Below are 26,635 nucleotides of genomic sequence, written 5' to 3'. Positions count from 1 at the left end.
TTCCGCGTTTTCGAATCGTTCGAAACTCTCGTTCCCGATTCATCTCTAGAGGTCCCCGATCGACCGCCGCGAGAAACACGATGGTTCTCTCCAGACCGCGTCGTCCGTGGCATCGTAAAATACGAAGGATCGCGCAATCGGCTTAACGCGGTTCCGCGTAACGAACGTTACCAGCCAGCGACCCTATAACTCAACAGGAATGAAATTTCTGTTCGCCGTCCGAAATGAAACGTTCCCGGTTCGTTTCTTACGGGGTCTCCCTACTTTTCCGTCCAGTAATTGCACCGGTGGCCGATATTTATCGCCGACACGCTTCCACGACGTACGCGGTGTGGGTCCGAGGAAAGGGGACCGAGTATCGCCGAAACGAGAAGACGGAAAACAAAACGGAGACGGAAACGGACGGTGCGCGTTCGATCGTGTTGTAAAGTTCGGATTATAATATCTGGTTTATCATAATATGCAGAGATCTCGCATATATAGTAGTATAGTTATTGTATATATAAGAGTATAAAGTTCGAAGAAATGCGTATACAGTGATACGTCTCGATGTGAACGACGACAGTGTCGTGTGGTCTTTCTGACTCTGGACTTGGAACTCGACTAAAAAGAAAAGTGAAAAGGAAAAGCGACCAAAGCATTGACCGTTTGACGGACGACCCTTTCGCGCCAATACGGAGACAGTTCTTAAAACTGACATCGACATCTGGCACCCTCAAGATCGTTGTTGCATTCATTCCAACACATCGGGTAGAAAGAACCGTACTGGAAAGATCCGGGGTCTGCTTCGAGCCTTCGCGATTCCTCGGATTTCACGTATCTCTTTTCTCTTGGAATCGGCGGGGCCGAACGATCACGGTTTCTCGCGGAGTCTCTTTCGACGAATTAAGCGATCGTTTGTACGCGAGAGATCGTCGGAGCTCGACGTTTAAACTCGAAAGTCGAGGTAAACTTTGAGGCCGGCTCGTTGAACGGATTCGTTCGACGACCAAGGGGGAAAAATATATTCGATCGTCGCGGGAGTCGAGGAAACTCTCGATCGGTGGGGCGCGCGTTCGAGAATAAAAATTCTCGAGTCTCCGGACCGGAAACGCCGATTCCGTAATTATTTGAACAGCTTGGCCCCGGAACGCGGTTAACGTAAATTTACGTTCTCCTTTGTCCAATATCGCCGCCGTTATTAAGGCAGCCGCGTGAAATTGAATAGCAATTAATGCGTATTACCGTCGCGGGAACGTAATTACTGGATAATATATGTAATTAATCACGCTGTTACTGCGATTACATCGTCCCTTCGAGCGTAAGGAAATTTCAATCTAACGAGTACACGGAACTCCCGTGGAGGGAGTCGCGTCGTCCTTTTCGCTTTTTCTTCGAACACGAGCGAGTCGATTACGCGCACTTCGCGCGTACACAGTGAACCTTTGCGCTCGGCTTTCGTCCGAATCGTTCCAGCCCGAACCTTACGTTCGAGCGAACGCGAGTCGACTCTACTCGACGCGAAATTCCGTTTCGAGGGGAATTTGAATCTTCTCGAGGATCGATTGGGAACCGACGAAACTCGATCGAAACATCGACAAGGACGAGCCGTGCTCCTCGCTGGAAAGAACTTTTTTGCAAACGGGACGAACCAACCGCGGGGAACGAGCACGGGGCTGGATAACGATCAACGTTGCAACTGCGAGTCGACCCCGTTGTTTCCCGATACGACACCGTAAAAAATAAATGAGAGAAAACGAGGAATAGGCCCGATAAAGCATCGAGAACAACGGAGAAAGGCACGGGACAATGCGATCGCTAAACCGCGAAAGCTCGATACTTTGGCACGTCGGTGGAGGCAATAGGGGCAAAGTCGACCCTCTCGGTTCTCGAATCCTGAGGGTAAAACGCGACCGCGTGTCTGCTGCGCGGCGATCGATCGACATCGAAACTCGAAAAAGCCCCGCTCGAACCGTTGCTTTCTTTCCTCCGATAGCGGAACGACCCTTCGGGCCCGAGCTTTCCCTACGACGACTCGATCCTCGTTCGTTTCACCGGTTTCGGATGGTTGTTCACCTCTTCGAGAATGCCTCCACTGTTTCGAACGATGCTTCGCGCTAACATGGAAAAGGTCGCGCGACAATTACCGGTTCCAGGATCGAGAAGCGTATTCGATTTGGAAAGACAACTTCGATGGAGCAAGATTTTCGACAAAGTCGTCCGAGTTCATCGCGAACGACCATCGCGCTGACTTTATTTCCCATTGTATTTTTAACTCGTCGGATAAATCTTTGCGCGAAGAGGGAACCGTACCGTGATACGTTCGGGCGTGTTCGATATTGTACACGACGGAGACAACTCGTTTCGAAATTTAAACTAAACTGTACGATTTTAACGAAATGGTTGTCGATCTTAGATTTGCGTAACATTAGTCGCGTGTTTCGAATTGCGCTCTCGCTTTGCGTTCATGTTCGCGTTCAAGATCAACGAACCGACAAAACTGAATCCTCTTCGCGCCTCGCGCAACGGATCGTTGACGAGCAATCTCGAGTTTTACCGGTGAACGCGAATTCGATGGCCGCTCAAGGTCACCGAACGGAAACCCTCGCGTTCGTAGACTCGGTCCCTCGATTCTCTGGCTCGCAAACTTGCTCCGCGCTCGCCGCGCCTCGTCGACCCGTTGTTTGCTTCGGAAATAGACTCCGAGAACCGGTAAGCACCGACCAAAGTCCTTTTCCGATTTATCGAAATCTTCTTTCGAATCGATCCAAGTCGAATCCTCGAACTCGAGTTTCCTCGAGGTCCCGTTCGAAACGGTTCGCGAAGCAACTTGACTCGACTCGCTCCGAGTTCCAGGAATTTTCGAGATTCGTTTCTTTGTACACAGAGAGAGAAAGAGAGAGGATAGGTGGCCGCGAAACGAACTCGATTACGTTCGACTCGTATCGAAAAGTCCTGGCCAATGTCGCGGATAAATTTCATCCGAGTCGAAAAATAAAAAGTCGCTCTAAAAATTCATGGAAGTTTCTTCTTTCTCCTCTGGTCCGACATTCACGGATCGCTGGTATTACTCGCATACTGATCGCGTTCGACTCGCTCGCAATCTGTCCCCGGTCGCGCGGAGAGCATTTCCCGACAGAGGAGGATTCGATTGGAAGCCACCGACACCGTCTCCCTTTCTTCGGCTTTTTCCTCCCGGCTCTCCTCTTCCCCGGCCGTTCCTCTTTTTACAAGGAAGAAAGTGCCAGCTTCGGTCTACTCTCCGATCGAGTTCCTTGTTTCCCGGTGACGTTCGCGCAAAAGTTAAAAAGGGCGGATTTAATCTCGCTGGCATCGTTCCCTCTAACCTGATTCCTGTCTCGCGGGAACGCGAACGTATCCCGACGCGATATACAACGAAACGAACGGAGCGTTTTATCTCGATCGAGATAAATGCTCGGGAAACCGAATGGACGATTCGAATTCATGGAACTCGGAGAAACTGACCGCTGGTACCCACCTCCTTGGCAACCCTTCTTTCCTTTCCGTTTGAGTTTTGTCCCTCGACCCGCGCTGCCCACCGATGGAACTTCGATATCGAGTTTCGAGCCGAGTCGAAGCGGTTGGAATATTTTGCGAATCTCGAAGCTCCGAAGTGGCCGAAAAGTTTCCAAGATCGAACGTCTCGACGGGGATACAAAGCGTGGGAATAATTGTAACGTCGGAGGACCGCGTTGTAGATATTTCTTTCTCGCGGTGTACGGTTCGATAACGCGAGCGGCCGAAATATTCGAGGCGTACTTTGAACCGAGAAGCCGGCAAGTGGCACTCGGCGGGCCCGGACCCGGTGCGGCTACGTTTAATGGGTTCCCATCGGTTCTCGGTGAGCCGTTGCTCGGTGTCGCGCGACTATCTCGACCGAAAGACCCCTCGCGCTCCATTGCTTCGCGTATCTTTCGCGCATGGAAGTACATTCGGTCCGCGCGATCCTTTATATCCCTATTGCGGTCGTAGATGCAAATATGCTCCGAGAACGGTGGATATACGTTCGCCTGGAAGCGCATCGGGCGAACGAGACGCTTTTAAAGTTCGCGGTGCACGGGTAACGTACAAGGTGGCTAATGACAACGAAAGTACGCGAAACGGATATACTCCCCGCTAAAGCAGAGGCAATTGTACTCGAGCTTCGAATAACCTCGTGAATCCTAAATGCGATCCCATTCTTCTCTTAGCCGCGCAACCTATAACGCGACGCGCATTTAACGCGCCAGGTTCGCGTGCACGTGGACCGTTAACGATCAAACTTATACCCGTTCTCCTTTTATCCTTTCGTCGCTCGTTTCGTATTTCATCGACGTTCCGAGACAACCAATTCCCCGCGTACAAATTGTTTATGGAATTTTTCATTTTCGATCGTCCTGGAATCTCCCGTATCGCTAAATTTCTTTTCTCATCGACTTTTTCGAGTACCGCCAGTCTGCGAATCTTTCGACCGCCTTTCCTCGACACTTTCCACTTTTCGATGCAGCGATCGATCCATTTTTCCTGTATATTTTACCAACGTCGCCTATCACAATCCTCCGGTAACTAGGATAACGAAGCGTCTCCCGTCCAAGCTCGCGTATCGCACGCGGCGCGATAAAATTGCCAATCGATTACTCGATTACCTATTTATTGGCCACGGTCATTGCACGGACGCTAATCGGCAGCGAACGACTTTAAGCTCGATTATCCTCGTTACGATAAGAAGGACGATCGATTCCTACCGACGATGGACGCGGAGAACCGGACGAATTGTCCGCTGGAATTTCGTTCCTTTCGCTCGCGAATTTATTCGGAAGCTATTTTAAAGCGCATTTGTTTTACCAACGGTACATCGAAACACGTGGAAGAGAATTGGACAATTCTGGAATACGGATCAATGTTTACTCGAAAAGTTCACCGAGCGGTAAAGTCGCTCGATTGGATCGCTTAATTATTTAAAAGCTTCGTACGGCGCTGTAAAACAACGTCCACTTGAACGGACAAGCAGAATTTCTGCACGCTATTAGAATTCTTCGAGCGAATTGTACGTCGAAAGTTTCAATCGCGCAAAGTTGGCTCGACGAACAAAACGGTACGAAAGAAATCGTAACAACGATTCGAGGACAAAGTGGATCGCAACAAGGAACACCGAACAAATATTTCACGAATAAGGGAATCGTGACGCGAATTTTCGGCGCCGAGTGCGCACAATCGGTTCAGCGAACAATTACGAGCACGAAACTTTTCCACGAGCCTAGGTATCTTTGTCGCGCGAACCGCTTACGTATCGCCAACTATCGAACAATCTCGAAACTTTTCAACGCGACGTAAATCGGGAGACATCTTTTTCCGACCCATGTCTGCGCGAAACCGCGAAAAAGAACCGTATCGATTAAAAAATGCATCGTTTCGCGTAACCGCGAAATGGGATGCCATTTCAATGGATTTTTCATTTCTTTACGGCGCGTAAAGCGAAATGTTTCGTTGTTCTCGATCATTTTTATCATTAATGCGCGCACAATATTCGAGGAAAAATGGTCCAATGAGTGTTCCGCGTTCAATGGTTGGAAAAATATATTCGTCGTTACGCGACGTGCACTTAAAACGTCGAAATAGGTTTGCGTTGCGCGACGAAACGTACAATCGAAGACTGCAAATTCCATTGTTGGTGAACGTTTTTAGCCCGACGTTACAAAATGGAAATATTCAATATCCGTAGCGCGTGTTCCTTTTGTCAACATCGTTTCTCAATTTTCCTGGAAAAGTTCGTGACGTTGGAAACCGTGAAATTGCAGTTTTGTTCGAAACGGTGCGCAGTATTGCCTCGCCGATGGGACATTTTAATGTGACATTTTCACCCGGGTAAGTAATTTCGATCGAACGTCGAAAAACTGCGAGGCACATTCGCTGCGCGGGCAGCTCGGAATATTTAAAACGCGCCCGATTCTTCTAAACATTCTTCCCCTCGGAAACGTTTCGAAGCTCGCCGTTAGCTGCAGTTAATCAAAAATTAATTAAACATCGCTCCCGTCCGCGATAAGTGAGGAACTTGCGCTCGGCTTCTTGCTAACTAATTGCGCGCTTTAATAATTCGAAACGATTACCGAATCGAAAAGTGAAAAGTTAAAATACGGAGTACGTTCAATATTGATAGAACTCGGAGCGGTGGTAATACGATTTCGAGTAAAGTACGCGAAGCTGCGGGTAATAGACGTATAAAAATATTCTTTAAATCGATTAACGTCGCGAAGTACCGACTTCGAACATTTCCCGGACTCCTTTTCGCGTTCTTTTCTTCCGATTCGTACGCAGAGGGTCGAACGTATCGATCGGTCTTCGATACGATTCAACAACGACGATCCACCGTGTACAAACGTCGAGTGGGTTAAAGATTGGTTCAATTTTATTGAAATACTTCGAACCCTCCGCGTAATGTCGGACGTACAGGGCGGATAAACTAAATTAAAAGAAAAGCTTTGTCTCTTCTGGAGCGTTTCTTTATCCTTGGCCATAGTTTCTGGCGATTTTCACGCTCGGGTGAGCAGAGAGTGCTTTCGGGATGATTTCCGGTGCTCGTACGAACGAGTCTCGATATCGTCGCTATCTCGAGAGCTCGATATTTCGTTGGACGAGATTGTTCCGTTGAATCGATTACGGTATTTTTCTCGCGACACGCTGCTTGGTAAATTACCATCCGCTAACGAGGCGTGGAATTTCGTAACCGAGCTGGCAAACGAAATCTCGAGCGGTCCGGTGTATCGATCCGTAAGGATGTTTGCGGAGCTCGGACTGCCGCGCGGATGCGAAGAGTTAAAGCGTGGACACCGATTTAAAGAGGAAAAGCGTCCAACGGTACACCGACTCGAGGAAACTCGAGGATTCGAGGATCTCCCGCGAGTTTATCGGGAAAAACCTTAAGGTATCCGCGGCACGTATCTCGTTTTAGAAATTGGGAGGGGTTTGAGAATCTGCATGCAAAGCGAGGAATCCGTGAACGCCCGACGATGCTGACACGCGGATAGGACTCGCTCGGGAGTACGTCCAAGTATTAGCATTTACGATTGATCCTCCGTCGTGGAATCGAACAACCGAATACGAATAAACGCGTACACCGATTACGGAGAAGTACAAACGTCGCTTAATCTTTTCTATGTCGGATCGTGGGCGTCGAACGCTCAAGGACGAGAAGTTGTTCGTAAACTTACCGATGCACTCGTCGGATGCACTCGTTGGATGCACCCGTTCTCCTCGGGTCTCCGCCAAGAGTTGGCGCGAATCGATCGTTCGTAACGCACACTTGCGCTCCGCGACGAACTCGAACGAGAAGAGGTCGGATAATTCGAGACCGTGGATCGACGAGATTCCCAAGGAAACTGCACGAAATGAATCTCGCGTCGGGAATTGTTGGGGTTTCGTAGGACCTGGTTGCGCGAGCGGACTTCGAAACTTCAAAGCTGTAGCTCCGTTTGAATTCCGTGCGCACACGTGTAAACAAGCGTGTCGCGGCCTGATAATATTCCCGCACAGCTCACCGGAACGATGAATACGTTTCGTGGAAGTTTCCGCGCTGGAACAGGAACTTCAACCGAGATCGCAAAGTCGGGAAACCGACTCGCGATATCCTTTTAAAGCGTCCAATCTCGTTCCTCCCTCGTCTACGCGGACAAAGCAATTATCTACGATTCGCTCTCTACGAAATTCGAGTACGCGTTTCGTAGAAGCTCCCTGTACGTTCGCCGATTCCACGATCGAGTCGACGGAACTGTACGAGTTCGAATTCGTTCGACAACCGAGGAACGTTCGCGAACTTTCGGTTACTCCGTTTCGTCGGTTCGTTATTTTCGAGTATTTAATTATTTCTCAACGGAGAACACTTCGCTGCTCGTCGCGATACACCGTCGCGTAGATCGATCGTAGAAGCTCGGAAGACCGATGCGCTTGCAGGCTCGATTCAATTTCTCCCTTGGCGCCGCAAAACCAACGCGGAGAAAGAGGGACGAAGAAAGAGCGAACGAACGGATCGAAAACAGGGTTCACGGTAAATATCGTCGGAATTCCAGGGAGACCGGTCGATCCTCGGAATTCCATTGAGAAAGAGATACAGGGTGAGCCGGAAAACGTGGTCGTCGATCCGCAAAGAGGGTGATTCCGTATCTCGCGATAAGTCGAACGGTCGGGGCCTCTTTCTACCGGCAACGACAACGATCGATGTTTAATTGTCTCGGAAGTAACCTCTCGCGATCTAGATTCTTTCTACGGACCTCGATGGTTTGGAAAAAGAAGCTCGATCGAGTTCACGTTGCGACACAACCAAACGTTCAACGATTTCTCACTTTTATTCGCGCTCTCGACTCCGTTGCGAGTTGTTTCGCGGAACGACGACAGTGGTCGAAACAATCCCGTTGGAGAATATTCGTTAGGCGCGTACCGAACCGATCGTCGAAGTCGTTTTTCTCGTAAACGGAGCGTTGCGCGAAAATAATTAATCGCGTCGTTTCGAGTCGGTTCGAGTACGCGGGATCGGCCCCTTTCGGTCCGTGGACCCGTTTCGGCACCCGCCCCGTGTACAACGCGCGGCTAAATAGCGAGCGATTTGTCAGCTCGCAGGTGTTTGCACGGTTGTCCGAGTAACGGTAACGAGACGCGGCAATTTCACGCGTTATAAATTTCAAGTTCCCGGGACACGCGCGATTTAACGCGACGGAAAAGAAGAATCGCGACGGAACATTGATTTTGCCAATTTTACGCGAGTGTTCCTTTTTTTCTCTCTTCGGAGCACGAGAGGGACCAAAGGGAACGGGTTCGGCTACGCGACGCTCGCGAGATCAGCGAATCGAGAATCCTCGACGAACGTTTTCCCGGTTTCGTAACTTTAAATCGAATTCGCTCACCGTTTCGAATTCGTCGAGAACACCGTGTCGAGATTCCTCTCGAAATTCGGGAGTAATCGGGACCGGGTTGAAATACCGTGGGAAACGATTCCGCGAAACGTATACGGGATAACGGTACGCGTTAAAATATATTCCGCGAGCGATACGAGCCCACTTGTCTCTCGAAACGCGAAATTCTCGTTCGGGGAAGTTTGCGCGATTCGTTTCGATCGTAACCGTTTCACGGTGAAAATAAAAGAACGAAACCGGTCGATCGAAGCGGGCTACACCGATTCGAATCTTTACGGCGAGTGGGTGGATCGCTCGAGAGATTTCGTCTTCGAACGGAACGCGAAGGGTAAACGAGCTACGGGAACAAGGGACGAGTTCTCGGTGCTTTTACCGAGAAAGGGGAACAAAATGGCCGAGGTAAAAGCCATCGGTGTTGCCACCGAGTTTCCGTCTCTACAAAAAGAGAAACGGTTTCGCGATTTCGACCGATTTCGAAAGGTCCTCCCCGTCCCCACCGGAATCCTTTCCTCTAATTCGTTGTTTGCTTGGACAAAGCACCGGAAGAACCGCCGTTCGCTCGCGCCGCCCCTCGTTTATTTATTCGCCGCCTACAAAGCGAATTTATCTAACCGTTTTGAGTCGACCGCGCCTCGAACGCTCGAGGACGCTCAACGACGTCGAACATAAATATTGTAATTATCGGGAACGATTTATCCCCCTGTCTTTCCTCCTTAACCAACGGATTGCTAATTGGACTCGGAATCTTTAGCGATGCGTCTACGAACGACCGAACAGGATTAACAGTTTCCCTGCAATAATTACCGTTCAACGTTCGTAATCGTTGGAACTGTTTGCAAAAGTCGAGAGCGTCGCGTCTTGAATATTCGTATCGGTAATTTTTCATTTTGTTTTTCGACGATCGCGAAAGAAACGTATCGTTTTCGAGGAAACTCACCGGCGTAGAGAACCAGGGACCGGACGAAGAAAATACGCGATACGGTACGATCCTCTTCGGCGAGAAGTCTCGAAGCGTTCGAACGCGAGAAAGATGCCGCGAACCCGTGAGTCGATTCTCGGCCCATTAGATCCCAGCGGGTCGAAGTGATTAGGCAACGGCTGTCGGGAACAGGGAACCTTCCAGTCGCCGCGTCTAATTCGATCGATGTCCTCGCGTCACCGTTACGTCTATGCGCGAACGAAGCGTCTTCGTTCCCCCGAACCACCGCTACGACCGAAAATAAAACACATTTTACGCCACATTTTCACGACGCGTTACCGAGTCCCCGTCACGAGGGATTTCGTTCCGTACGTCTGACAACTTCGTACCCCACCGCGAACTCGTATAAACATCCACCGACGCGGTAGGGAACGTTTACATCGTTTCGAGAATTTATCATTCGCGAGATTCCCGAACCGATCGAATCGCGATCCGACGACCAGCGAGAAGTTCTTAGTCACCGTCTACGCGCCACCTTAAAATAAACATTTCTTTCTCGTAGTCTCGAAAATACATCGACAACGCGCGACCGGACTATCGATTTACATCGGAATCGAACAGGAGAATATTCTTTCGAGGACGGACCGCGCGTCGATCGTTAAAACGTAGGAACCACGACTGACGAGTAACGGAGGTCGCGCGAGAGTATTCTCCCGGTTGATTACAGCATCGGTGTATTATGATTTAACGCGTGCGATCCACGAGCCGTAAAGGTGAAGTCGAGCGAGTGCACACGAGCGCGAGCGCGAGTAGCGACGGGATCGAGGACATTGCGGACAATATCCGAACACCGCGAAAGATATATACGCTCGCCACCGAGAGAATCTTTTTCGGGTATTCGAGTACCGTGAAACGCCACGCGATTACCAACGATATCGAACGGAATACCGAGTGTACAACGACGCGATCGATAGACGCGCCGAACTCGACTCCGTCGCTAGAGACCAGGGAACGTTCGAGAGACGCGTGTACCTTCGAGTTGCACCGGGTCGACGTCCACGCTCGATTCCACGGACAGTGCCAAAATCGGAGAACGCGCGTCCGAATCAATTTCGTCTATGGCCGACGAAGTAACCGGCACCGCGATCGATCCGTGCCAGAGAACTGGAATTTTTCCCTCGAACCGTTGGCAACTCGGACGAAACCGTTCCCCTCGAAAGTATACCAAGATGGTCGAAGACGATCAGAGCCACGCTTTCGAGGGCGTACCTCGCTCGGAACAAACTCTATTCTTCCAACGTAACCGAAGCCGACCGAACAACGCTACGTCCCAACTATCGTTCCCAACGAACTACCAACGTTTTCCTTCTTCCTCGAGAACGGAACTTTCGACTCGCCGGAGAAACACTCCGAGCCAATTATCGACGTTACGTGAAATCATTTCTACGAGTAATTTCTACAGATCGACGAGCCAATTATTGTCTTCCACTGGTTGGCGTCGAGAGCAATAGTCGTGGAATTTCGAGAGAAATACTGGAAAGACGAATCGATCGCGTCGCTCCGTAACCACGAACCCACGAACATCGGTATCGGCGAAACGATACGACGCTGGAAACCTTTCGAACGAATACGTACGGGACGAGACTTGTTTCGGGCGAACTCTAGCGTTACCGGATCGAACCGTAACCGACGCAACGGACAATTTATTAAACAACCATTTGCATTCGCGCGATTACAAACTGCTACGCGACGTTCGCACGTATCGTTCGATACCGATCCAAAGTGTGCTCGAAACAAGAAAGAATCGTTCCTTCGCGAAAGACGAATCGCGATCGTTCGAGCCGATTTGAGTTACGAAACGCTCGCGTTGATTACGCAGCGTAGCTTCCTTATACGAAAATATCGATGATACGATCCATCTTTGCGCGATATTTTCGGCCCTTGCGTCAACAAAGAACCAACCGCGTGGTTAACAACGGAACGAAGAAATCGATCCTCGTTATCAGAGCTCGCGAAAATATAATTGGACGAAAGCTCCTCTTCGGAAACGTTATCGCGCGACGGACCGGAATAATATCGCCAAGTACAGAGAAACGGTAAAAATAACTTTTGCCACGTAGTAGGGAAAATATTTTTCTATCGTTGAACCGGGCGCGAGATGAACTCTCCGCGAGAAACAATGTTCAGCCCGGAAAAGAATATTTGTTACGATTAACGAGCAAGAGTAACACCGCTGGAAAAGCCTTCCTCGGCCCTGTTCCTCCTCTTCTTCTTCTTCTTCTTCTTTCCACGTTTATAAACTATAAACGGAGACGGGTTTCGGATTTTTCGCGGACGAATCTAATTTGAAAGCTGCACCAACTTCCGTCTTGGTGTTGCCAAACGTTACTTTTCGCGGAACTTTATTTCCAAGTGCGAAGCGAGGCGAACCAAACTTCGGTCAAGTTGTACGTCAATTTCCCCGCGATCCGTCCCGCGTGTGCGCGCACATAGGTGCAAAATAAAGCCGGATATCGAAGCGAAGTTGCCAGCCAGCTGGATATTACCTTGCTCCGCGTGGCCGCTTTGTGGATCAAAACCGTAAGATGACGCGCGCCCCGACGAATTTTAATTCGACGGTTCCGAGAGCCACTCGAAGCCAACGAAAATTATGCCCGCGATTAGCGCATCCCCGTTGCACCACTGCCCACAAATAGCAACCGATCGTCCACCATTTCCAACCGACGCGAACACTTTTGCGAAGACAAATGTAAAACGATCCGAGATGAGTCCCGAGTATTTATTGTTCATCGACTCGTGGAATTTCACAATTATTTCGCAAATGCATCGTCCACGATGAAGCGCAACGATACTTTTCTTCGGCGAGAAGACCGACGTTTTACATCGGTTACAGAGAATATCAAATATCCGGTGAAACGGAAATTGTTTGCCGCGCGTTCGATAGATCGTGGACAGCACTCGGAACGTTTGATATTTCATCGACGAGTCGAACAGACCACTTTCCAATCGCAATTTAATAGTTTGCCGCGTTTGTAGAGCACACTCGCGCGATCAACTCGCGTATGCTCTTTGTGAAATAATTTCGATAATTTTAACGAAGAATCGGTGCTCCGTTCGATACGAATTCCATTTATATTTTCAGCCGGCTGGGTCGCGCGTTGCACCCAAAAGGACCGTTCGTTTGAAAAATCTTCGACGAATCGTTCCCGGAACGTTAACACCGTTTGGTTCGAGTATCGACTCGAAGCTCGAATTCGCGTACGTTGCAACGTTTCGTCTACCGTGCGATTCTCCGCTCGAAGCGTATATTTTTCAAAGTTTCGAGACTCGTGGAACGAAAATCGAAACGCAAACGAACGGATCGGTGTTCTCCCGTTCGAACTACAGCGGACACGGGTTTTTCATCACCAGCCCCGCGTCTCCGATTCGATTTCTTCCACCGATCGTAAATACCCACTTTTCTTTTTGAATGGCGGCTGATTCGCGGGACGATTGGTCAACGAATCAATCGGAAATCAAGTTGCCCCTTTGAGACCAAAGTCTGAGCTCTAATGATCTCGATTAGAGGGCAGGGTAAATCCGCGCGACGTATACGCGGCCGATAAGAAACGAGGAGTCCCGGCGTTACACGGAATTTTCCAAGTCGATAACGAATCGGAGTTTCTCGCGACTTTCCTACGAAATCGTATCGCAGCGAGGTACCTTCTTCCCTTGTCCGGTTCGACGGTAGACGTCAGTTTCGAGATTACCGATATCCGTGCGGAATATTTCAGCCAACTCGTTTCGATGGAGTTCGCCCGGCCCCGAAAGAAATTTATGCAAATACAACCGATGCACGTTCTTCTCCTCGTGCGATGCAATTATCCGATTACCGTGCACCGTCTCGCGAATGCAACGCGAGCGGAGGAAACGCATCAGCCCTGGTATTCGGTGGTCTTTTTCCATCCCGTTTCGCGATAGAACGCGATATCCGTCCATCGAGGTTGCACCTGTGCGTATTTATTTGGATTATCGATAGCACGATAGCGGATACCATTACGGTCGTACGATGATAAAATGGACGAAACGAGCTTTCGATCGATTCGCGCGATAGCTTTCGACTCGATGTCGAAACAATTGGATCGCAACGATCGACGAAGAACGTAAAGGTAACGTTTCGTAGAATATTTACAAATATCGCGTCGATGATGCACCGTTTACCGCGACCGTGAACGAAAATATTTCGTAACGGATAAAAAATCGAGCGTAGAATTGTACAGAGAAACGTAGGTATCGCGTATCAGCGACACGTGTTCGTTTACCTCGTTGAAAAATGTCACGTCGGTGGTCGATCGAGCTCCAGTGGACCGTTTACTTTTCGATGCGAACGATGGACCGGCTCGAAGGACACCGAGATCGCGTTGCACGGCAATTCGACCACCGGGGTCTTTCGATACCCACCGCTGGCGCTCCGGACTCGGTCGTTCGCGGGGTGTATTCCGCGACAAACGGTAATCGTCCCGTTTATCGAGAACAAGTTAACAACAGACTCTACGTCTGGTGCACCAAAAGCGAGGACACAGTGTTAACGTTACCCTCTACGCGAATCCATATTTCGCGTCCGATGGTAATTGCACACCTGTCGTGCTATACCGCAAACGTGATTGTCCAAACCGCGTACCAAAGGACGCCGCTAAACACGACGATAACACGTGCACGACGATAATACGGAAATAACGTAACTTTCATGAAATTTTAGAATTATCCCGAAAAACGTATGGCGTGGAATCGTTGACGAACGTTTCGTCCGGTGAAAAAGAAACGGAACCGATAACGAAGCTGTAGAAATTCGTCGAGATACGTGAACCGAGATCGTTAATCGACGATATTTGCTCCCTGTTGGTCGTAACGTGCACCTCTGGTTGCGCGATAAAGCTTCTTATCTCGGACGAACACGCGAGTGGAAGTTTGCGTTTTTTCTCCGTAAAATGTGTTCCGACGTCAAAGAAACTCGTGGATAAAAATTTCCGAAGCTCGTGTCATCGAACAAAGATGAGACCGTGCTGTGTCGGCGATCGTGGGAGATACAACGAAGCACTCGGGCTCGACAAAGGTATTCGACGCGATCGTATCGATCGATCGCGAAACGCGAGACGGGAGACGGGAGACGGGAGACGGGAGACGGTGGCCCGTACCGCGTCCCATAAATCTTCCCCGTATCGTCTCTTACTCGAACCTCGGGAATCGAGTCGGTATTGACGGTGATTTCGGCAGGAATGCAAACAGCGCAAACGCGACCGAGAATCCTCTTCCCCGAATACACGATAATCGTGGTAATTCCCTCGAAACGTGACCGGCCGACTCGACGAATCGAAAAACCGGGCCACGCGTTAAGAGATTAAAGATCAACAATATTACGGACAAGTGTTTACCGAACAAGGACGGTAAATTCGCTATAGTTTCCACGAAAGACGTTCTTTCTCTCCACCGTTTGGTAAACATTACGCCGGTGATAAAAATATCGGAGGAAAGTTACTAGGTTCGTTGCACGCGATATCGCTCCACCGGAGAACGAACCGTAACGAAAAGAGTATTCGAGCGGAAAGGGTTCGAAATATTTCGCGAAAAAGTTGAAGAATCTCGAGGATGTTCGATAAAACGATCGGAGTTTCGAAATTTCCGGGACGCGCGCGCCGTGAAATTAAAAGAAGAAGGAACGAGTCGGTGTTTCGCGCTCGCGGGGCAAGAGCTCGCGCGCGTTGGAGAGACAACGAAAGGAAGGAGTGTCTCCTCGAAGCCGTGTAGGAGAGCTTCCAAGGAAACGAATGCGATTCGTAGCGAACAACCGAGTTCGTTTCGACGAGTGTTTCAAAGAAAACGCTCCGCTGTGGAGGTCCGATCGGAGAGCTGGGAACGGAAAGGAGAAAGGGGACAGTGGGCGGAGGTAATTAGGCGAGCGACATCGACGAAAGCGCAACGAACAAGAAATAGCAACCTAGCGGCGCAGAAGGGTTTAATTAAATTCCTTTGGTTCCCGTCGCCGCCGCCATCACCGCCGCCGCCGCCTTTCGACTCGGACGTTGCACGAAGGCAACTGCCACGGCCGAAAGAATCTCGACCGATGATCGAAGACGCGTGTCAGAGGTCGATCGAGCACAACTGTGTCAAGGTAGATTTCGAGCCAGCCGTGCTCCGCTTCGCGCCCGACCCTCCGTTTCGAACTTCAAAGTCATCGCAGCGTTCAGACCCCGGTTAAACGACCTGGCCTTTCCGACCGAACTCTGCGACGAGAACGTTTGCTCTTTGTGCCGTATCATCCACAGGTGCTACCGAAATAATACACTCCGGGCTGCTCGTTTCGTTTCCTCGTCTCCTTTATTTCCGTCGCGTACCGAGAAACGTTTACCACGGTACACCGAGACGATACATAATTTAGAATCGTCGCTGGGAGAACTCGCGTTCAAACGAATCGGATCGAACGACGTTCGGATACTATCCGACAACGGGAAAAGAAACCCTCTCGAGTGCTCGTTTCGTCTCCGAGCCGTCGAGCTTGGAACATTCGGGCGTACCGAGTCGTTAAAGTCTCGTTAGATTTCGCTTGGCGTTTACCAGAGGCGCGCGAGTCGTTTTAGGAAACGTTCGAAGTCTATTTTCGAGCCACGCGGATCAACGAACGTGTCCGTTCGTTGCGATTAGTTTCGCAGGAAATTTCGTGATTTTTCCCCGAGTGGAACTCCCCGAACCTCGAGAGTAAAGATCCCCCGTGTTCGAGGCGCAAAGGGGAGACGCACTCGTTCGGTTCGCGAACGAATCGATCTTCGAAACTTTCCGAGCGGTTGTCCAACGATGAAAGATATTTTATCGCGATCGGAGGACACAATGGACGGTTGACTCGAAACAGGGGTCTAATAATAGCGATACCGGCGCCGACAAATTCGGAGGGATAAACAGCCATGAGTTCGCGTCTTTATCGTTGCAATGATCGGCCGCGCGGGGGACTGTCGCTCGTCGAATAATTCAGAGGGCCGTTCCCGTACGAAACTCACCGTTTCGTGGTAAATAGACGCCCGTGTAGCGCAAAACCCGTATCGGTTCTTGCGGCCAGGAAATTGGTGCAGCGTACCGTGTGAAAATATGCCACCGAACCGCGCCGGATTTCCCGGAGAAGAGCAAAATCGCGACACCGAACCCGCCGAATATCGCGAAGAAAATACAATCGTTGCGCGCCGCGTCGAATTTTGGAAAAAAAATAATAAAGAAACCCGATTTCGAACGACGCGCTTCTCGCTGTTCAACGCGAAGATCGTCGAACGGGAACACCTCGAACGCGAAATGTTTCAATTTTGCTGGAAAGCTTTGTCGTTGAAAATATTGATCCGCGCGCGTAGGACTGGGCTCGGTAAAATTCGGTGCTCGCTGGCGAAAAGAAACGCGAACAAACATCGAGATATTCTTTGTCCCGACTGTTTTCGTTAAATTTAGTTCCCTCGCGTCCACGGGCGGTTAATTCGACGATAAAATTTACCCACCGGTACGCGATCCGTTGCAATAAATCTCTACGGATCGGTGTAGCGAAAATTCACTATTGTTTCGATAATTTCGTTCGGCGATCGGAGCAGCCGACGCGTGTACGATAAAAAAATATGAAAATTTATCGTTTCCGTTCTTTTTTCGTCGTTAAATGCTTCCACGAGGATCGAGCATCGTCGATTCGATGTTTGCTTTCCGTGTTCCACTTTCGACTGTTACTTATTGGAACGTGACAACGTAGCAGGAAGCTCGTGAGATTTTATACGCCGCAAAGGATGTTTATGTGCATGCGCGGAACAAAGTGACCCAGTTTCGAACAGTCTTTTAACACGATCGAGGAGCACATCCAAAACGACCATCTCCCATGGATAAAAACGACTGGGAGCTAGGACGTTGCTTCAACGGACGAGTTACGCGGTACTCCGACCGTAGAAAACTTGCTCCGCGTTTAGCGAAATACGGACCAAGTGTACATTCTGTAAATTATAGTTTCTTCGGTTCCATTAATTCTACCGATGGACACGAGAGCAAAATCGACAAGCGTTTAGGAGTCGATCGCGAAAATGGTCGCCAAGGAACGCGCTAGGCCGATAACGATCGATGGAAAACGAAACGTTGATCGTTCGCAGGTATCGTCGACCGATTTTCTTGGCTCCGTGGAAAACGCGAACTCCGCGGCGATCAAACGGCCCGAAGAGACAAAGGACAAAGCACAAAGGAAATCCGAACGTGGTTCGCTTACGGTTTTGTCGCGCAGTTTGCCGATCGCGTGGCACTCGCTCGGGACGATTCCTCTTGGAACTACGCCGACGACGAAACCTTACGGATCCATCCGGGAGAGTTGGAGCGCGCGATACAATTTATCGGAAGAATTATGCAACGCGCGTGGAACAAAGGGGCGTCACGATGCACGATCGAGATACGAGTGCAACGTTGAGGAAGGTTTCGAAAATTCAAATTTCAGGACGCATTTTACGAATCACAGTTCCGTAATCGTCTCGTATTTGGAAGTGTATCGCGTCCGGTGACGTCGAGGTAAAGGTTAACGTATCGAGCGATAGTTCGTTCTTTGGTCGCACAAATTAGCCTCGCTGTTGATCGATTGCACTTCCCCCGGTGCACGCAAACATCGATAATTGGTCGTTGGCTCGAAACGCGAAACATCGTTCCGTAGTAACGCAACGAGGCCGGTTGCACGTGCGTCGTTGTTCGACCGGTACGTTTTTTCCCGCGAAACGCGACGCGCGAGTCAGCTCCTCCGCTCGAAACTCGTATAAATATCGAAACGAACTCGAAACGCGAGCCGAAACAACGTTCCTCGCCGAACGAACAATTTCGTAAATACACGCGCGTGGGTCGTCCTCGAACGAATCATATTTTTACGCGCCGAAGCATCCTACGATCCGAATATTTTACGATTCGAAAATAAATCTGCGAGCCAACGATGCGAGTCCCCAATTTAGAAATTTACGATTCAGGTTCTCCAGGTTCTCGAGTCGATGGCTGTGTTTCGTCGGAGAGATCTACTTCTTCGTTCGGAGTCGGTCGATCTCGCTTAATTTTCTCCAAGAATTTCTTCCGCCCGCAAAATTTTCTCCAACGCGAATACTCGAGAAGATTGCGCGATAGTTTGATCCCGCGTGTAGGGCACGTCGCAGCGCGCGAGGAAGACGTTCGCGAAGGTTAGCCGTAATTGCGAACGCTTCGAGACGATTCGCGAAAGCCGATCCGTGGAAGTTTATTAAACGCCCGGTCGTTTCGGTCGGCCAGGTTGTTGCGTTTCGTCGGAACGAATCGCGCGTATCGAGCTAATTTCCATTGGAATTCCAGCGATCGACGCGTAAACGCGGATAATCCCCGTTGACGCGAGGGCGCGATCAGCGTTGAAAAAGGGTATCGTCGAGTCGAGTCGATCGTCGATGAATCGCGCGATATCGATCGCGTGGGCGAGACGCGCCAAATGCGAGATGGAAACGCAAATATCGGAAACACCGACGCAAACACAGATTCGAGGGAAGCGCCAGCAAAGGGACGAGGAACGTTTTCTTTCCCTTTTTCGTCGGTTCTTGGCCAAAGTTTCCGACAGCGGTAATGGATGGTCTATATCGGACGCGAGATTCAATTTTATTCTCCCCGGTAAGTACCGGTAATACTCGCGCGAACGAATTTGGTATTTTGATTCGAGACGAGCTCCGTGGATACCCCGCGTCTTTACGAGCGAACCACTTTTACCGCGATCGAATATTTATCAACTTTCTCGCTTTGCGTTCGTCGCTTTGTCTCCGAGGGGATCGAAACCGATACCGAGTTGTTCGTTTCTTTATTTTTTTTTTTCTCTTCTCGTCGATACTTGGCTCGAGAAACGCGTCACGGATGCTGGAATTGCGGATCTCGTTTATCGAAATTGACCAACGGCCGTGGAAAAATAAATATCCGAGTTTCGAAGGACAACGTCGCGTTCGGTCTCTCGGATGTGTCGCGCGCTCACCGAAGCGTGCACTCTCGATCTTGGACGTTCGTCGTTAACGCGTAATATATTTACGAGGGAAAGCACGGCTCTGGCTCGTTGAATAATCGGTTCCGCAAACTCCGAGGTTCTGGCCGACGAGGTTCGAGTTACCGGTACCCTCGCGAAACTCGTTTCGGTAACGCTCCAACTGCGGGAAAACGGGCAAACGAACGACCGTAAACTGGCCTCCGACCGAGAACGGGGACAGAGACCCACCCGACGCGACCAATCTTCCCTGCATTGATTCTTCTCGTTTCTTTTTTCTGTTCCCAGCTTCGGAAGAACTCGGTAGCAGTATGAGCACCACTCTGCCGTCCGCGCCGACCGAACTATCCCAGTTCCCGAAGCTCTGCGAGTTACGCCGAAAGTTTCCAGTTCTCTACCGCGTGGAGTTTCAGGTGAGGACGATAAATCCCTCTGTACTCGTTCCGCTCGAAAACGGACATACCCGCCCCGTATCTCGCGCTCCTCGACTCGCGGCGTAAACGTTACGCTCGAATCGACGAAAGGATCGAACCGCTCGCTGGACCAAATTTACGGAAACTCTACCCGATTCTCGTCAACTCGGCTCGCTGTTCTCCTATCGCGGACGATGGGATTTCGACGAACCTTCGAGGTGACGATCAACGAGCCGAGAAACGAGCTCTTTTTTTTTTACGCAAAACAGTTACGAAGAAACTCGAAGATCGTTCCGCGAAAGCTACTCCCGCTGTCGTTGCGCTCGCTCCGCGAGGTTGGATGACGCGTTACTCGGCGGATTTTACAGACATATCCTCCGTGAAACGATATCTCCTTCCTGGTCGTCGGACGAGAACTATTCGCAATTATTTGGGATGCAGATTCCCAAAGACTTTTGTCCCTTTGGATGTGTACGGTTCCAAAGTTGCTCGTCTTTTTCGAACGATTCCGTACGGTACGAAGGAGGTTCGTTGAACGAAACGGCCATCGCGACGTACAAGAGAACCGTTTCTACTTACGCGGCCTCTGAACGCGTCCCGTCTACGTACCCTCGGAGCCTACAAAGTGCCTTAAGATAGGCAGACAGCCGAGACAGGTCCACGAGACATCCAGGAGACAAAGCGATCTCCCGAGAATAGGCGGAGGAATCGAGTAACTCGGCTCGATATCGGTTTCTCGTTAGACTGCCATTTCGGTGCACGTATTCCAGGACGTGCACTCGAGATCCGCGGTATCATTCGATGCTCGCCGAACCAACGAACACGGCGATTCTGTCGCCTAAGAGGACCCACGTCGGAAGATTCAACGTCCACGGTTCCGCGTAAATAATTTTCTTTTTTTCCCGCAACGCGCGACGGATCCAAAGAACGAACGCGAGGCAAGGAGAACCTTACGTAACGACAGACGGGAAGGAAGATCGTTCGCGGAGAGGATTTCGCCTCGGCCAGAGGGAACGCCAAGTAGCCAGAAATACTCTTCGTTTTTATTCTCCGAAGAGTCGTATTTGTCGCGGTTCGTGATCCACCGGGACACCGTTAAAAGTTGCGCGTTAAAAATTGCGAAAATTACGATTGTAACGTAACTTAACGAAGCAAGAACTTTGCTTTGTTGTTCCCTTCCGAAATCATGTAAGAGAAACATCGTTGATCGTCTCTTTCGATCGTTGACCGTAACGTCGAGAAGAAAGTATCCGAAAAGTAGCCGAGCAAGTTGTACGACGAGGAATGCGCAAACGTTCGAGTCCGTTAAACGACGGACCGATTAAAGTCGTTTGAATGATCGGTCACAGCTCGATCGACACGGTGGCGATGAACGAAGTATCACCGGACACGCGATACGATCGGTGAAACGTGGTTCGGTGGGGGCGATAAAGTCTCCACGGGGGAGAAACGGGGCGATTCGAGGGAGTTTTCGGGAGGGGATCGATCGCGGACTCTACGAGCTCGATAATTTTCCGCGAACGATCCCCGCGATAAGGAAACTCCGTGAAACACGCTCGGAATGTTGCACGGTGTTGGAGTACGCGCGTCGAACCGAAATTGAAACGGTGGCGAGCGCTCGGCACGGGTCGATTTCGGGAACGGGATGTTTACCGGTGGCTGGAAAATTTAACGATCATTCGTGCCGATGGGAACGAGCGGTCGCGAAATGCGATCGACGCGAATTAAACGACGCGGGGCGACGGTCCGAGGTTCGCTGTTCGGCTACGCGTGTTCGTAGCTTTGCAAACAGATTGATCCGGACCGGAGTCCAGTATCGGTTCTCCGACGCGCGATTCCTCTATTTTTCGAGCGCTGGTCGCGTTTACCGTGGAACTCTTATCGTCGGGGAACAGCCGGCGCGTTACCAATCGCCAAAACAGGCGATTTCCGTCCTTGGATTCGACCCGACGCGAAATAAATAAATTCAACGACGAAGCTCCGTTCCCTTTCGAAGCGAAACTCGAACGACCGCCTGTCGCTCGAAGATCAATTTTCCATACTCTCGAGGCGGTACTCGCCTCGATCTTCACCTCGTAGACACCGAAACCGATTTTTTTTCTTATTTCCAGACAGCGACCAAGGTAGAAACCCACGCGTGCAGACACGCCACGAAACCGGCCAACAAGGAGAAGAACCAGAATCAGAAATGTATTCCTTGTAAGTGACGAGTACTCGGAATGGTTGGGAAATCGAGTCGTCTCGTCGTCGAAATAACGGAATCGGTCTTGCTCGCGGCAACGACCACTCGTTCGATCGATTCTTCCGCGAGGAATCGTCTCCGTGACGGTTCGACGCCGCCCCGGAAATAATTAACACGCGAACAATTAACGGACCGGTCTGTGCGTGGAACGTCGAACGAACGACTCGCCGGATTTAATTATTCGCCGAGTGAAAAAATTCCGGGCGGGCGACCCGGTCTAATTAGAAAATGCGGTTACGTTCGCGCGTTTGGCACGCGCGAGACCCTAACGAGACCGGGGGGCAAAAGTTGCGCGATACGAGGAAAAGTTTACCGGGACGCGAACGGTTTCTTTCTCCGCGCGCGAGCACTCTCGTGAAATAACGCGCGTCCAAGATCGATACGGTTTCTCGGTTTGCGTTGGAAGCGTTGGAATCAACCGCTTATTTTTCGTTCGGCCTCGTCCGAAAAGGGACAGTCGCACGCGAAGCGTTTACGTCCCTCCTCGAGAAATACTCCTACGCCGACCGAGGAACGAGAAACGAACGTTACCATCGTCGACTCGTTCGATCTCGTTACCCGCTAACTTGGAAAGCTTTTCGGTATCCACGTTTTACGTAACGATACCGTTCCTGATACACTCGTGTGTCCACAGATGACTACAACAGGGTGGTTTTGGACACGATAGAAGGCGAACCCGATTCCGATTACGTTAACGCATCTTACGTAGACGTGAGTAGAACGTTACGGAGAATTTATAAATATATTTTTCCTTCCGGACGAGTAATCTTGAGCTCGAACGTAACTAATAAAGTTGTGGAATTATTAGTACTCGGATGTGCACGGGACCGAGATTCGGGAAAATATACTCCACCCACGAAGCACTTTCTAAAATAAACCGATCCCGAAATTCCACCGCGTGTTAATGTTAAAGATCAAGATCAAGGTTGTCCGTAATATCGGCTTCCGAGGACGATATCGCGGCAATGGATTTGAATAATCCATAGACGCGTACCTTAAAATAGAATACCGAACCGGATGGTCCCCGCGGCGCGAAAAGTTTATTTCGATGCGACGATGCCTCGATCGATATCCTCGTTGTGTTTCAGAGTATATTGAAACCGAACGCTTACATCGTGACACAGGGACCCATGGAGAACACCGTGACGGAATTTTGGCGCATGGTGTGGCAAGAAAAGGCTTGTTGCATCGTCATGCTCACCAAAACGTTCGACTTCATTAGGGTGAGAAGGCCGATCAAGATTCCCCCGTTCCTTAGCGATGCAAGAACGCGCGACAACCTGGAACGGATAATCGATACTCTCTAACCGGTTTCAAAACAATCTCCAAAACGAAAATCAAATCGTCGAGATTCGTAAGAACGCCTAAAATCGTTCGATCGCGATTCGCGTGCAATTTTTCCGTACTCGTCCTTTTCCGAAAAATTAACGTTTCGCTGGTACCTTTCGAGGTGCGCGCAACTTTTTCGATTTCAAGAGTATAATGTACGACACGACGAACGTGGAACGTTCCACCGGTTCGTGTTTGCTCGTACGATTTTGTTTACGCGACTCGTTCGCACGATTTTGAGTCTCGATGAACCAAAAAATTGTTTGCCTCGAAAGAGTACGCGTTTGCTCGGAAAATCGACGATGTTTCCGAGTACGAAACATCTACGTCCACTCGGAATAGTCTTCGGGCTGTTCGATTTAATAAAAATACTCGAACGCGTTTTAAGAGAGGCTCGAAGATCGTATATCGCGCGAGTATTCGCACCGACTGGTAAATATCGAGAAATCTTCTTTAATCGTTCGATACCGCAAATATTCAGCTTCTCTCGTTCCGATTTGGCAAAAGTATCCAAGTATCGAATTTTATTATTCGAAGTGTACGTCGTGTATCGCGGTGTGAATTCCTTTTCATGAATTTTTCTCCGCACGAATGTTCCCCGCGCGTGTTCGCGTTTCATCGATCCCGAAGTACACGTGGAAGTTATTTTCCACCGTGTATTTCGCGTCCGTCGAATGATAACGAGCGTCGCTCGAATCGATTTCAGGTGATGTGCGTCCAATATTGGCCGGCGAGCAAAGACAAGGACGAAGAGTACGGTGGCATCGGGGTTTCCGTGCTGAAGGAGGAGGAGCTCGCCAATTTTCACATACGAACGATAAGGCTCTATAAGAAGAACGAGAACGACGTGAGTGTACTTTCCGCTGTTTCGCCTTTCGCAGATTCATGCGCGCGACGTGAAAAATTGACGGGGAAGAAAACAAACCTGCTGTACTCTGCGTGCAAAACAGGACGAGACCCCGGGGAACGTTCGAAAGAAACATTCGCGTTTCAAACGAGAGTACGATATATATATCTGTGCGTGTATATGTGTAAGAAATTTATATTCGAGCGACGAAATCGGTACCGTTGATTCGAAACCGGGGTAGCTGACTTTTCTTCTCGAACCGAATCCTTTTCTATCGTTTGATATTACGTTAAACTTCTTTAAAAACGATCAATTGTATCGCGCAAAATTGTTTTTTTCAGAAAGTGGTTCGTTTTAAAATTTTCGTCTTTTTCTTCGAACGAAAAAAGATATTTTTAACTCTCGTAAGTAATAGACGACCACCGGTTAAAGATTATCGAGTTACCTCGTTCGACTCGATGAACGTTCCGAATAATTTTCTCGAAATAAGAGTCGCCGAAGCGAGCGTCGAGGAGACGTCTCCCGCGCTCCGAGACGAATAACATCCGGACTCGTGTTTATCGAGCTTTTTTGGATCGCTTTGACGAGCGTTGCGAGCTCCCCGGGAAGGATTTTCGCCCACTCGGTATATAATACACGAGGCACTGTGGAATAATCCCCGGTACGGTAACGAAGTCTCGCTCGGCTGGCAGAAACCTGCCCGAACTCGAAACTTCGGTCGCGAACCGAGGATAGACCACGGCAAGCTTTCGGCGAGGTTCCGGCAAGACTGGATTCGGGAATGAAAGAACAGGGACGAAAGTTCGGTAAAAAGTTGGCGGAATTAACTATAGGGGAAGTGGTCCGTAGCAGTTCGGCCGTTCCGAAACTGGGTGAATGCAAAACGATACGGATGAGAGATAGGAGCCGGAGAGACGATGAGTTTACTCGAACAGCCGTTACGTAAGACTTAATTTTATCAACGCCCTGGAAATGGGATGAAAACAGGGAGATCCCTCGAATTCCATCTCGATTGTTTCTTTGCTTTATCGTCAACGGTACGTTAACTGTTTCGCATAATTTCCCTCCAGAGAAATTCTTCACCTCGCGAGGTGTTTCCGATCTCTTGACAACCGACGTACGAGAAACGATTATCCGAAAGTATACGGATCGCGTCCGGAAGCGTTGAACATCTTCCGCAGTGTTTCTCGTTCGTACGTAGGTTGAACGAATTAAAAGATCCACAGGTTTAAGAAAGTCGTTAACAAAGACCGGCGACGCGTTCCAGAGAGATTTCTATCGAGTCGTTGCGTCTTGAATAGCAAACTCCACGGCGTACCGAAGAGTGGAACGTATGTGCGTTAATGTAGACTTTGCGCGGTAGTTAAACGAGACAAGAACGTCGAGCAGTCCTGTTCAAGCATCGCGCACGTGCAAGTAATTTACCGTAGTTACAACGTTCCTTTATGCAAAACGATGAACTCGCCGAGTAGTTTGACTTTGGCGACTACGTCTTCGAAACAGCGATTAGTGCTTCGCGATAATCCCGACGAAGGGACGCGATTCAAAATACTTTCGGATCACGAAAGTAAAATACGTTGTAAAGTATCAAGTTTCCGTGACGCGAGGAACGCGTTATCGAACGCGTTAAATATAGGAATCCATTTTCGTCGTCGACGAGGAAACAACCGAACGAAATCCTAACGTTGCGTTGTTCGACGGTTGGCTGAAATTTTTACCTCGCTGGAAAATAGAAGATTTTAATGAAAAATTTTCGGCAACTTCCTCTCGCGCGGAAATTTCAAACGAATTTTCGCTACGAATTTGATACCGGCAACACGAGCATTATGCGCGACTGTAACGGACGTCGAGAGTTCCAGGTATTCCGAGTAAAGTAATTCGTACGTGTCACTGGCTGTTTAACTCTCGCAACATGAGCTTTAAACGAGCGAGTTCGTTTCGGTGTATCAAGAACCCCGAGGTCGGGGAAATTGCCGAATAAAAGATGTTTTCACCGA

At 49.7% G+C, this 26,635-nt stretch overlaps 2 protein-coding genes across 3 annotated transcripts in view; one reads left to right on the top strand and one right to left on the bottom strand.

Moving 5' to 3' along the window:
• Positions 1 to 26,635, bottom strand: part of Spf45 (splicing factor 45) — a 166,472-nt gene that overhangs the window by 60,765 nt on the left and 79,072 nt on the right. The gene's annotated exons all lie outside the window — the stretch shown is intronic.
• Positions 1 to 26,635, top strand: part of Ptp36e (protein tyrosine phosphatase 36E) — a 65,639-nt gene that overhangs the window by 35,108 nt on the left and 3,896 nt on the right. Inside the window, exons 3-7 of the mRNA XM_076316303.1 lie at positions 20,096 to 20,220; positions 22,332 to 22,419; positions 23,097 to 23,173; positions 23,551 to 23,685; positions 24,498 to 24,638. Coding sequence (XP_076172418.1) covers positions 20,096 to 20,220; positions 22,332 to 22,419; positions 23,097 to 23,173; positions 23,551 to 23,685; positions 24,498 to 24,638 — 566 coding nt within the window. The remainder of the gene's footprint in view (positions 1 to 20,095; positions 20,221 to 22,331; positions 22,420 to 23,096; positions 23,174 to 23,550; positions 23,686 to 24,497; positions 24,639 to 26,635) is intronic.

Source organism: Ptiloglossa arizonensis, chromosome 7, assembly GCF_051014685.1.
Source record: "Ptiloglossa arizonensis isolate GNS036 chromosome 7, iyPtiAriz1_principal, whole genome shotgun sequence".
Classification (NCBI taxonomy): domain Eukaryota; kingdom Metazoa; phylum Arthropoda; class Insecta; order Hymenoptera; family Colletidae; genus Ptiloglossa; species Ptiloglossa arizonensis.
This window is presented reverse-complemented; position numbering and strand designations above follow the sequence as displayed.